Consider the following 12,092-nt stretch of genomic DNA (forward strand, 5'->3'; position numbering starts at 1 on the left):
CATAGAGGAGGAAGTGAGTCGTCGGTAACGTCACAGTGGAGCAGAGCGACAAAATTAGCCGTTTTAAAACCTCAGAAATGACGTCATTGCTTCAAATTGAACTCTAAAAGTGTCTCGGAATTCGACTCTTTGTCCATAAACGTTCTTTAAACACTGGCAAATAAGATGTCAGTCAACGCGTCGTGTCAGTCTGTCTGTCAGGAGAGGACCGTGTCGAGCCTCCTCGGTGAGTTTGTCTTTATCTGGTTATCTTTGTCGTACTATGATATGTAACAGCGGCCGCAGAGTGTGGCGACGTTCAATTAAACGATGTTCAACGTCACGTCATGCGGACTGAACTTTTGCACGAGTTACATCTAACGACGCTGAAGTTAGCATCCGGAGGCTAACTTCAGCGTCACAATATACAGAAATGTATATTGTGATTCCATCTATCTTATTTATTAACTATGTCCTGCTGTGTAGCCAAAGTGCATCTTTAGGAACTTTTGTGTAATTGTGTAGTATTGTCACAAACTGTTTTTTAATGTTGGGGCTGCAACTATCGATTATTTTCATGAGCGATTCTTTCGATTTAGGTCCATAACATATTCGAAAATGTTGAGAAATGATGACGTTCTCAAATGCCTAATTTTGTCTACAAACCAAAAAAATGACTAAAAGTAGAAAATATTCACATTTAAGAAGCTGAAAATGACAGAAAGTAGAAAATATTCATATTTAAGAAGCTGAAAATGACAGAAAGTAGAAAATATTTATATTTAAGAAGCTGAAAAATGACAGAAAGTAGAAAATATTCACATTTAAGAAGCTGAAAATGACAGAAAGTAGAAAATATTCATATTTAAGAAGCTGAAAATGACAGAAAGTAGAAAATATTTATATTTAAGAAGCTGAAAAATGACAGAAAGTAGAAAATATTCACATTTAAGAAGCTGAAAATGACAGAAAGTAGAAAATATTCACATTTAAGAAGCTGAAAATGACAGAAAGTAGAAAATATTCACATTTAAGAAGCTGAAAAATGACAGAAAGTAGAAAATATTCATATTTAAGAAGCTGAAAATGACAGAAAGTAGAAAATATTCATATTTAAGAAGCTGAAAAATGACAGAAAGTAGAAAATATTCACATTTAAGAAGCTGAAAAATGACAGAAACTAGAAAATATTCACATTTAAGAAGCTGAAAAATGACAAGAAGTAGAAAATATTCACATTTAAGAAGCTGAAAAATGACAGAAACTAGAAAATATTCACATTTAAGAAGCTGAAAAATGACAGAAAGTAGAAAATATTCACATTTAAAAAGCTGAAAATGACAGAAAGTAGAAAATATTCATATTTAAGAAGCTGAAAATGACAGAAAGTAGAAAATATTTATATTTAAGAAGCTGAAAAATGACAGAAAGTAGAAAATATTCACATTTAAGAAGCTGAAAATGACAGAAAGTAGAAAATATTCACATTTAAGAAGCTGAAAATGACAGAAAGTAGAAAATATTCACATTTAAGAAGCTGAAAAATGACAGAAAGTAGAAAATATTCATATTTAAGAAGCTGAAAATGACAGAAAGTAGAAAATATTCATATTTAAGAAGCTGAAAAATGACAGAAAGTAGAAAATATTCATATTTAAGAAGCTGAAAAATGACAGAAAGTAGAAAATATTCACATTTAAGAAGCTGAAAAATGACAAGAAGTAGAAAATATTCACATTTAAGAAGCTGAAAAATGACAGAAACTAGAAAATATTCACATTTAAGAAGCTGAAAAATGACAGAAAGTAGAAAATATTCACATTTAAGAAGCTGAAAATGACAGAAAGTAGAAAATATTCATATTTAAGAAGCTGAAAAATGACAGAAACTTGTAAAATTGAAAAAACAAACAAACCTCAAAGCAATTTTTCAAAATAGTTGACAATTAATTTGATAATTGAGTAACTGTTTTAGCCCAAGTTAATTTGTAATAAATAAATATGTTTTCCTTGTGTTTCCAGCCGGTCGCGTGGTGAAGAGGCCAAAGCTGGACGATGGTCGGCGGCTGCAGGACACAGCCATTCAGCTGCTGCAGCAGCAGCAGAACCTCAGTGGTCTCCTCAGAGAGGTGGAGGTGAGTGATGTCACGCAGGGATGATGACAATCGCAGATCTGTGGACGGAGAAAGAGACCGGAACAACTAACACAAGTTTTTTAAAGCACTGCATATACACGTGCATTGATACGTATATATGTATACACTCACATATATGTGTATATATACCGCTTAATAATGTGAGTTTCTTTCTACTGTATTTTTCCAGACTTTGAAACCACACAGCAGCGTGTGTGTTCAGGGAGCAGCAGCGTCTGAAGGTGTCTCCTCTGCCGCTGCAGCATCACTGCTGGGTGAGTGTTTGGTCCAAACCTTCACAAGGACCTTCTTGATGGTTCATGCAGGTCAAAGTTCAAAGTCTGACACAGAAGGGAGTGCCTGCTGTTGTCCTCCAATAAACACAAGTGAAGCAGCCGTGTCTCGGCCTTCAACTGGCTCATCGTTAGGGTTGCAAAGGGGCGGAAAGTTCCCCAGTAAATTTCCAAAATGTTTCATGGAAACTTTAGTTTGGGAATTTTTGAAATATTCAAATTTGGAAGTTTTCCATGGGAATAATTGAGAATTAACAGGAAGTGTTACGGATAATTTTATGATCGATAAAACGATAGAAAGTTTCAATTCAATTCAATTCAGTTTTATTTGTATAGTGCCAAATCATAACATACATGATCTCAGGTCTGTACATAGACAACATCAAGGAGAGCAGAGAAACCAGGTTCAGTCTAGGTCTATAGCAGCAGAACTAAGAGATGGTCCAGGTTTCCCTGAACCAGCTCTAACTATAAGCTTTATCAAAAAGGAAAGTTTTAAGTCTAACTTTAAATACAGAGAGAGGCTCCGCCTCCCGAACTGTCATTGGAAGCTGATTCGACAGGAGAGGAGGAGCCTAGTAACTGAAGGCTCCGCCCCCCCATTCCTCTCTTACAGACTCTGGGAACCACAAGTAAACCTGTATTTTGTGACCTAAGTGGTCTGTTAGGGTGATAAGGTAAGACTAGGTCTTTCAGGTATGAAGGGGCGTGACCATTAAGTGCTTTGTACGTGAGGAGGAGGACTTTAAATTGAATTCTAAACTGTGGGTGGAGCCAGTGTAGAGAAGCTAACACTGGAGTTATATGGTCTCTCTTTCTAGTTCCTGTCAGAACTCGTGCTGCAGCATTTTGAATGAACTGAAGGGTTCTAACAGACTTGTTGGAGCATCCTGATAATAAGGAGTTACAGTAATCTAATCTAGATGTAACAAAAGCATGAACTAGTTTTTCAGCATCCTGTAAAGACAGAATGTTTCTAATTTTCATAATGTTCCGCAGGTGGAAGAAGGCTGTTCTGGAAATGAGTTTTATGTGTGAATCAAATGACATTTCCTGGTCAAAAGTAACTCCAAGGTTCCTCACAGTGGAACTGGAAGCCATGGTGATGTCATCTAAAGTGACAATGTGATCAGAAAGTTTTTCTCTGAGGTGTTTAGGGCCGAGTATACAAGTTTAAAAGTAGAAAGTTACAGGTCTTCCAGGACTTAATGTCTCTGAGACATTCCTGGAGTTGAACAACCTGATTTATTTCATCCGGCCTCATTGATAAATAAAGCTGTGTGTCATATGCATAACAATGAAAGTGTATGTTGTGCTTCCTAATAATGTTCCCTAGAGGAAGCATATATAAGGTAAAAAGTATAGGCCCAAGCACTGAGCCTTGTGGAACTCCACAATTAACTTTAGTTTGTAGTGAGGCTTTATCATTAACATGAACAAACTGGAATCTATCAGATAAGTATGATTTTAAACCAGCAGAGGGCAGCACCTGTGATACCAAGAGTCTGCTCCAGTCTCTGCAGTAGAATATTATGATCTATGGTGTCAAATGCAGCACTAAGATCCAACAGGACAAGTAAAGAAACTAGACCATTATCTGAGTTACTAACTTTAACTAGTGCTGTTTCTGTGCTATGGTTTAATCTAAAACCTGACTGAAAATCTTCAAACAGGCCATTAATGCGCAAATATTCACATCATTGATTAGCAACGGCCTTTTCTAAGATTTTAGAAACAAAGGGAAGATTAGATATAGGTCGGTAATTAGCTTAAATATCTGGGTCAAGGGTCGCTTTTTTGAGAAGGGGTTTAATAACTGCTATTTTAAACGTTTGGGGCACATATCCAGTTAATAAGGATAGATTAATTTGAGTTAATATAGAGCTGTTAATTAAAGGAAACACATCTTTAAACAGTTTGGTGGAGATAGGATCTAACTGACAGGTTGATGGTTTAGATGATGAAACTAATGATGTTAACTCAGGGAGATCTATAGGGGAGAAACTGTCTAACTGTGCACCTGGTGCTTCTAAAGCTCTTGTGCTAAAACATGAGTCAGTCCCAATATGAGGGAGGAGATGATCAATTTTTTCTCTAATTGATGTTATTTTATTCACAGAAAAGTTGATGACATCATCACTGCTCAGTGTTAAAGGAATCGATGGTTCAGTGGAGCTGTGGCTCTGTGTCAGCCTGGCTACAGTGCTGAAAAGAAATCTATGATTATTGTCCAGATTTTTACTGGCCGATCCTTTCAGCTCAATAATCCCTTCTGGAAGGGGCAACCAGAACAAGTACGGCGGGCACAACTCGACTGTCTTTCTGAAGGTTTATTTCACACACAGTTAGCGGTAGCTAGACAGCACTTAAACAGCAGTTAGACTAGTCAGTTAGTAGATAGTTAGTTAGAAGTTAGACAGCAGTCCGTTAGAAGTTAGTAGTTGTAAAACCGACAAGTTGTACAGGTTCTGATGATAGATCGATGCAAAGGCACGCACGAAGGTAATATATAACAAAAAAGGGCTTTGACAATGCACCTTAAAGGGGACATATTATGCAAAATCAACTTTTTAACCATTTTAATACTTATATTTGGGACTCTGGGGGCCCTACCAGTCGCCAAAGTGTGGAAGAAGAATACTCAGTCATGTTTTCATGGTCCCCCTTAGTGTAAGTATAGGCGATAAAACACGCAATGTTGAATTCCCTGCACTTATGACGGCAGCATGCACATTTCACCGCGAATGTTACAACCCACCAGTAAGTTTACTTGGAGAGCTCCACCTTAGCTCCACCTTAGCTCCACCTTAGCTCCACCTTAGCTCAACCTTAGCTCCACCTTGTCCCTATAAAATGCCAGCGTGCAGGCGAGGGAGGAAGAGCGGTATTATGTCAACGCGGAGGGACAAGTGTGCTGTTGGTGGCTGCACAGTGGAGCACAGTGTTTTACACAAACTTCCAGCCTCAGAGGATTTTATATATGAAGCTAATGTGCCGGATAAAGTCAGCAAACGTGTGTTCGTGTGTTCGCACCACTTCACATCAGACTGCGGCCAGCGGTCGCCGTATTTAGTCAGCGACGTACAAACTCACACATTGTTAAGAAAAGGTCACATAGAGGTCATAACGGAGCATTCTGACACGTCCTAATTAAACATATTAGTTCAGTACGTCCTCCATGACCAGAGCACAAACTCAGTCTGATACAGTCACATACAGTGATCAGCGGTGCTGTCCCTAAGTGTTTTTAACTGATTTACAGTTGGTCAGTGTTCGGCTTGATCCTTGTGTCGGACGTCTCTTCCTGTGACGACACTCTCGCTGCCATGTTGATATTGTCAGAGAACTAGTGGAGGGAGGGGGAGGGAACAGGAGCTGAGTGAGTGAGCACTGTAACAAGGACAAATCAGAAACCACACTTGTCATGTGACTCAACTGGCTGCATGTGATTGGCAAGATTTTGTCAGCCACAGCCGACAATGAGCGAGTAAAGTTAAAAGAGAGAAAATGATGACGTGATGTCTGGGAGATGAAAAGTCCAAGATTTCTGTCTCACCAAAGACAAAAGACTTTGACCAAGATCCAGAGGACAATCAATTGTCCAGATGCAGAGCAAATCAATAAAAGTGGACACCATCATGGACAAAGACAAGTTGTCCCCCCATCTTAAGCTGTGTCAGCACATTCAGTCCTTGAATTTGAGGGTATTGGTCCTGGAAAGTCCTTGAATTTGAGGTGTGGGAACCCTGGACAGCTATATTTTAGTTTTGAAAATGTCCAGTTTACTCCCATGGAAAGTTTCCAATGTTGTCTGTCACTCTCACACACTCACACACACACACAGTGAGCGAGCTGAGGCGTCAGGCGGAGCAGCTGGGCGTCCCCGTGGTGGCGCTCTCGGTGACGACGGCGCTGCAGAGGCTGAAGGAGATCCTCGCAGGAGGAGGAGGAGGGCCGAGGCGAGAGCTGCTCACTTCCTCTCAGAGAGTGAGTATGACACGTCACATCATCTTCTACTCATCTTCATTTGGTGGTGGGTGATCAGTGGATTCATGGAGGAAGCCTTTCAGCCCTGCTTTAGTGTGAACTCTGATCTGCTTCAGGTCCAGCTGTGTGTCCTGCTGGAGTCCAGCAAGGAGCTGATGTCCCAGGGAGTCTTCTGTCCTAAACTGCTGTGGCAGGAGTACAGGGCTGACCAGGTGTGTGTGTGTGTGTGTGTGTGTGTGTGTGTGTGTGTGTGTGTGTGTGTGTGTGTGTGTGTGTGTGTGTGTGTGTGTGTGTGTGTGTGTGTGTGTGTGTGTGTGTGTGTGTGTGTGTGTGTGTGTGTGTGTGTGTGTGTGTGTGTGTGTGTGTGTGTGTGTGTGTGTGTGTGTGTGTGTGTGTGTGTGTGTGTTTTCAGACAGCGTTCACATGCACAGTTTAATGGAGCTGAGGTCGTCGTCTGACGAGGACAGACAATCGGACAACGTACAGAGTCTGAGGAGAACATGGATTTATTGTCTGTGCACGTGTGACTCCGCCTCTGTAGGTGGCGCTGTATCTCTATAAGCTCGTGTGTATGTAGAGTTCATGTGACAGAAAAACAGCCCGTGGCGTACACATGCAGGAGTCATCAGACTATGAGTCACATGATCCAGATATGTTAGTCCGACTAAGGCGAGCTCCATTTTAGTCGCACTAACTAAAAGTCTTTACATGATGACATCAAGAAAAGTGAATTATTGTCTTCAAGCTTTAACATGTAAACAAGGTCTCTTCCAGTCCCTGTGGACACTCTCCAGAGACCAGATGTCCTCACTTTGAAAGCAGCTGTGTGACTGTGTTTGTGTGCAGAGGCAGATCAGTCTGGAGGTGTTGTACCATCTTCACAGTCACGGCCTCCTCTCCCTCACGTTCATCCTCCAAAGGTGACACAGCAGTTTACGCTGCTGTCTCCATTACTGTAAACCTTTCAGAGCTTCACTTAATCTGTAATCTTAAACAGATACACTGTAACAACAAATGCAATGCGTGTCACTAAAGAAAGAAAGAAAGAAATAGTCATATGATGTATAATAAGTAAAAAGGATAAACAACAAACTGTTTCCGGTGTCATAGCGCCCCCTGTGGATGAGAGAGAGAGAGAGAGACTGAATTTGTGTTCTTTGTTCCAGTGATGACGGCGTCGGACTGTGGTTGGCGTTGCGGCTGAAAGCTCTGTGCAGTTGGACTCCGCCTCCTCAGGAGGAAGAGGAGGAGACCAAACACGTCCAACGGCGAGTGTTGTCTCGTAAGAAAAGTTTCCTGTTGCGTTCTGTCGCTCGTGACGACGCCTGGGTTCAAACATATGAGAACGATTGATTTATTATCCTTGATGGATCTTTAGTGTTTGACGCTGAGGAGCCGTGGTTGTGTTTCAGTGCTGCTCCGGGTCTTGGTGGGATCTGGATTTGAGTCGAGCTGCGAAGCGTCATCGTCGTCTCTGCTCTGCCGCTCTGTCCTCGACGACGCACTCTTCTGTGAGTTCCTCTTTCATTTCAGACTCAAAGCACTTTACTGCATTTACTTCACTGAATCATCTCAGTCGTAAGAAATGTTTGATTGTGTTCTCAAATCCAAAATGAAAAAATATGGATTTGACTGAACTTGTCTCTTTTATTTTGAGTTTTCCGGGTCATTCTAAAGACGGAAAAGTGCTTTGAGAATAAAGTCGGACTATTACATGAATGAAGTCGGACTATTACATGAATGAAGTCGGACTAGTACATAAATGAAGTCGGAATATATTGTAATAATGCAAGGAAAAAGTTGTGACTTTACAAAAGTCGTAATATTTTGGGAAAAAGTGTCTACATTACATGAAATATTTGTTGTAATTTTATAAGATAAAAGTCTTAATTTTATGAGATTAAAGTTGTAATATTTTGAGAAAAAAGTCTTAATATTTCCAGGAAAAGGTCATGATATGACGACTTTATTCTTGAAACTCTACTTTACTCTAGTTTTTTTAAAAATGACATTTTTATAACCCATCCCGTTCAAATGGATTTTCTGTCTTTTTTTTCTTCAGGTATTCTGGACACAGTGGACAAGAAAAGTGACACAGCAGGAGCTGAGCTATGGTTCTTTGTTTATCTCCTTTTTATTTGTTTCCTATATGTGCATATACACACATTTATACATAGATGATCTCACACAGCGTCTATATGCTGACGACCAGAGAACGTTCACTTTTAACAAGCTGAAAGGTCACAGAGACTTTTAATCAATAATTACTAATTGTTGAGTGCTTGCGTTGTGGTCCCTGTGCAGGGTTCAGTTACTCGACGCTTCGTTGTGCGGGGCGTCGGCGTCACCTGAAGCTCTTCAGCGTTGTTTCACTCACTCGCTCACACAGACGCTCACGTACAAGCCTCGACTGACAGGTAAACACTGAACCAGCTCACTCTGCTCGACAGTTGTTGTTTAGAAATGTGAGTAAATGTTCCCTCAGTGTCAGACGCCGTCCGTCTGCAGAACCAGTGGACGTTTGCCAAAGCCAGCCGCCTTCTCACTCTGCTTTTCCGGAAGGTAAAGGAATGATTTAAGATTTATTTTTGCTCCCGAGTGAAAGTTGAAGAAAGAAGTTTGTTTAACTTTTGGGAGTTGTGAATTCTACTGATAATTCCAAAATCTACTTAGAGTTCTAATCTACTCAAACCGATCGTAGTCGTTAATATCTGATGAATCATTGCGGCCGTATTTTTCAGCTGGTTTTAAAGTATTTAATGGAAAGAAAACACCTGATGCTTGTGAAACAATGTTGTCACTGTTCTTAGATTTGATCTCAGAGTGAAATAATAATTGTGTGTGTGTGTGTGTGTGTGTGTCAGTGTCAGAAGCTTGTAAATGGATCAGTGGAACCAACAGCTGCTCTGTTTCTGCGTCAGTTGTCTGTCGTCTTTAGTGCGGAGCTGCTCTTGCGCCACCTGCAGCAGGTTCTGGAAACACACGAGGTGAACTGGAAACACGTGCTGTGCTTCCTGTCCACGCTGCTGGTTTACAACCCTGACGCTGAGTCCAACCTCCGAGGTAAACACTCGGCGTTTGTTGTAACTGTGGGTTTTATTTTTTGTGTTCCATGGGTGTCGCCGTTCTCCAAATCCTCCGTTTGATTCTTGTTTGATTTAGTCCAGGATCATTGGTTTTATGTTATGCTAACTTTTTATAATAACTGATATAATGTCCACCGTTTGTTTACAATGTCCCACACGAAGACCTTATCATCACATTTAAATCATTCATTCACAACAGTAATGTAACAATCATGTAAAAAGAAGGCAAGTCATAGAGAGACATTTCCAGAAAGAGAGGACAAGTTCATCAAGTGAGGACATTGCGGTCATTGCCATTAGGTGAGGACATTGTCATAAGGTGAAGACATTTATAGGACGTGAGGACTTTTTCAGAAAATGAGGACACATAAAGTGTCTACAAACACATTTAGCCACGCCCCCACCTGGTTAAATCCTCGACTCCACCTTTGCTTTTGAGTATCGGGATCAGACATTCACAACCATGACGTGGTCAGAAATCGGATGTTTGTTTGTTTTTTGACGTGTGGACGTCCGTGTGTGACGCTCTGTCATGTGACCCTGACAGAGCTGCTGACCTCTCTGCTGACCTCAGCGTTTGAAGGCTACGACTTGGAGCACATGGTCACGGCGTTCTTGTTGGCTCGGCAGGGGGCGCTGGAGGGAAGGGCCATCTTCTCCTCCTACACTGACTGGTTCAAGGTTTTAAAAGTGTCTTTTTAAATAATTTTATTGGACGTGTTTCCTCCTTTCTTTGTGCGTCCGTCTCTTGTAGAAGATGTTGATGTTCTCAAACGTGTTCCTCAGATGTCCTTCGGTGGGAGCAGTGGTCTCCACGCTGCCAGTAAGAAATCGCTGGTCTTTCTGCTGAAGTTCCTCTCTGACCTGGTTCCTTTTGAGCCTCCACAGTATCTGAAGGTGACCATCACTGTCTACACGAACCACCTCACTGAGCTTCAAAGTCCCTATTCATCTGACTCTGCCTCTCCTCAGAAAAAGCCTTGCACACATACTGGTTTATACACTTTAGTGGGGACTAGAGTCCTCTAACGTCACTGTTCGTTCCTGTTTGTTATAGAATATCACTGTAAACGGACTCTTATTGAACTTCCTGTTTGAGAAATATGTAAAGTAGTGACGTTCACATAAGTGTGTATGTGAGTCTGTGTCTGCGGGAGGAGTTCTGTCCTTTTCCTCCTTATGCACAGCCACACAAACACAAACTGGTTTTCATGCCTTAGTGGGGACCAAAGTCTGTGAAACGCCTCTGTTCGTCAGTGTTTGTGCAGAATGTTAACGTGAACTCTCTGGTATCAGAAAAAGTAGTTGATCTCGTCAGAGGTCGGTCTGGTTCCAGACTTCAATCTGTTTTCATAAACGTTTTCTGAAAACGTCGGTGTGTATCAGAGTGGATCTGACCCTGCTGATTTGATTTGATAGGTTCACATCCTCCACCCTCCATTTATCCCCACCAAACACCGCAGCCTCCTGATGGAGTACGTTTCTCTGGCCAAGACCAGACTGACCGACCTCAAGGTAAGAGCAGAAGTCCCATTCAGAGCTTTTAAAATCAGATTAAAACCGCTTAAAATCACATTAAACGCGTTTAAAATCAGATTAAAATTGTTTAATCCGATTAAAAACATTTATAATCCGATTAAAAACATTTAAAATCAGATTCAAAACATTTAAACTCCAATTAAATATGTTTAAATTAGGTTCCAAATGTTTAAAATCTGTTCTGTCCCTTTTGTAAATACATCTGTAATGTGAAATGTAAGAAGTACGTGGAGGTTGTGAGTTCATTGCTCCATCAGACAAATGACCCTGAATGTTAAGGGGATTCTTAAAGTGACTAAGAGGAACAAAATCTTAACTAAATTACGGAGAGAGAAAGTACAGTGGAGGAAATAAGTATTTGATCCCTCACTGATTTTGTAAATTCATAACAGAGGAGTGGTGTTCATGAACATTTAACACAAATAACAAACAAGGAAGGTACATTTATTTTAATGAAAGGCAAGATTGATGGTTTTAATAACTCTGTCCACCAGGGTCAGGGTGGGAATTTTACCAACAAATGTTTGACAAAATAAAGATGCAATCGGAGGGGATAACGATTTGTGGAGGAGACTTCAATCTAACCTTAAACCCAAACATGGACTCCTCTGGCACAAGACATCACCAATCCAAGAATATTCTTATAAAAACACAGAATTAGACATAGTCGATGTATGGAGAGAGAATAACCTGACGACGAAGGACTATACTTATTTCCATCGGCAAACCGGCTCGCTGCCCCCTCACTGAGAGGATCGCAGAGGCATTTACAGAACTCGAGACTGTTCACTGTCCTCGCTCCCAAATGGTGGAACGAGCTCCCCATTGACATCCGGACAGCGGAAAGCCTCCACATCTTCCGCCGCCGACTAAAAACACATTTCTTCCGACTCTACCTCGACTAAGACGATAACGACGACGACGAAAAAAAAAAAAAAAAAAAAAATATATATATATATATATCGCACTTATGACTAGCACTTCATAGTTTGATTTACTTGAAGCTCTTACTTACTTCTAGCTCTTATTTGTACCCAAATGTTTAAATGCACTTATTGTAAGTCGCTTTGGATA

The 12,092-nt window shown here is 40.7% G+C and overlaps 1 protein-coding gene across 2 annotated transcripts in view; it reads left to right on the forward strand.

Moving 5' to 3' along the window:
* Positions 1-12,092, forward strand: part of LOC131469725 (Fanconi anemia group A protein) — a 27,282-nt gene continuing 15,190 nt past the window's right edge. For both annotated transcript variants that reach the window (XM_058645006.1, XM_058645007.1), the window contains exons 1-15: positions 1-226; positions 2,001-2,113; positions 2,304-2,388; positions 6,251-6,393; positions 6,510-6,605; positions 7,240-7,313; positions 7,560-7,675; positions 7,806-7,904; positions 8,456-8,507; positions 8,698-8,810; positions 8,879-8,955; positions 9,315-9,456; positions 10,027-10,160; positions 10,266-10,376; positions 10,899-10,994. In XM_058645006.1, coding sequence (XP_058500989.1) covers positions 166-226; positions 2,001-2,113; positions 2,304-2,388; positions 6,251-6,393; positions 6,510-6,605; positions 7,240-7,313; positions 7,560-7,675; positions 7,806-7,904; positions 8,456-8,507; positions 8,698-8,810; positions 8,879-8,955; positions 9,315-9,456; positions 10,027-10,160; positions 10,266-10,376; positions 10,899-10,994 — 1,512 coding nt within the window. In that variant the 5' untranslated portion in view covers positions 1-165. The remainder of the gene's footprint in view (positions 227-2,000; positions 2,114-2,303; positions 2,389-6,250; positions 6,394-6,509; positions 6,606-7,239; positions 7,314-7,559; positions 7,676-7,805; positions 7,905-8,455; positions 8,508-8,697; positions 8,811-8,878; positions 8,956-9,314; positions 9,457-10,026; positions 10,161-10,265; positions 10,377-10,898; positions 10,995-12,092) is intronic.

Source organism: Solea solea, chromosome 12 (genome assembly GCF_958295425.1).
Source record: "Solea solea chromosome 12, fSolSol10.1, whole genome shotgun sequence".
Lineage (NCBI taxonomy): Eukaryota > Metazoa > Chordata > Actinopteri > Pleuronectiformes > Soleidae > Solea > Solea solea.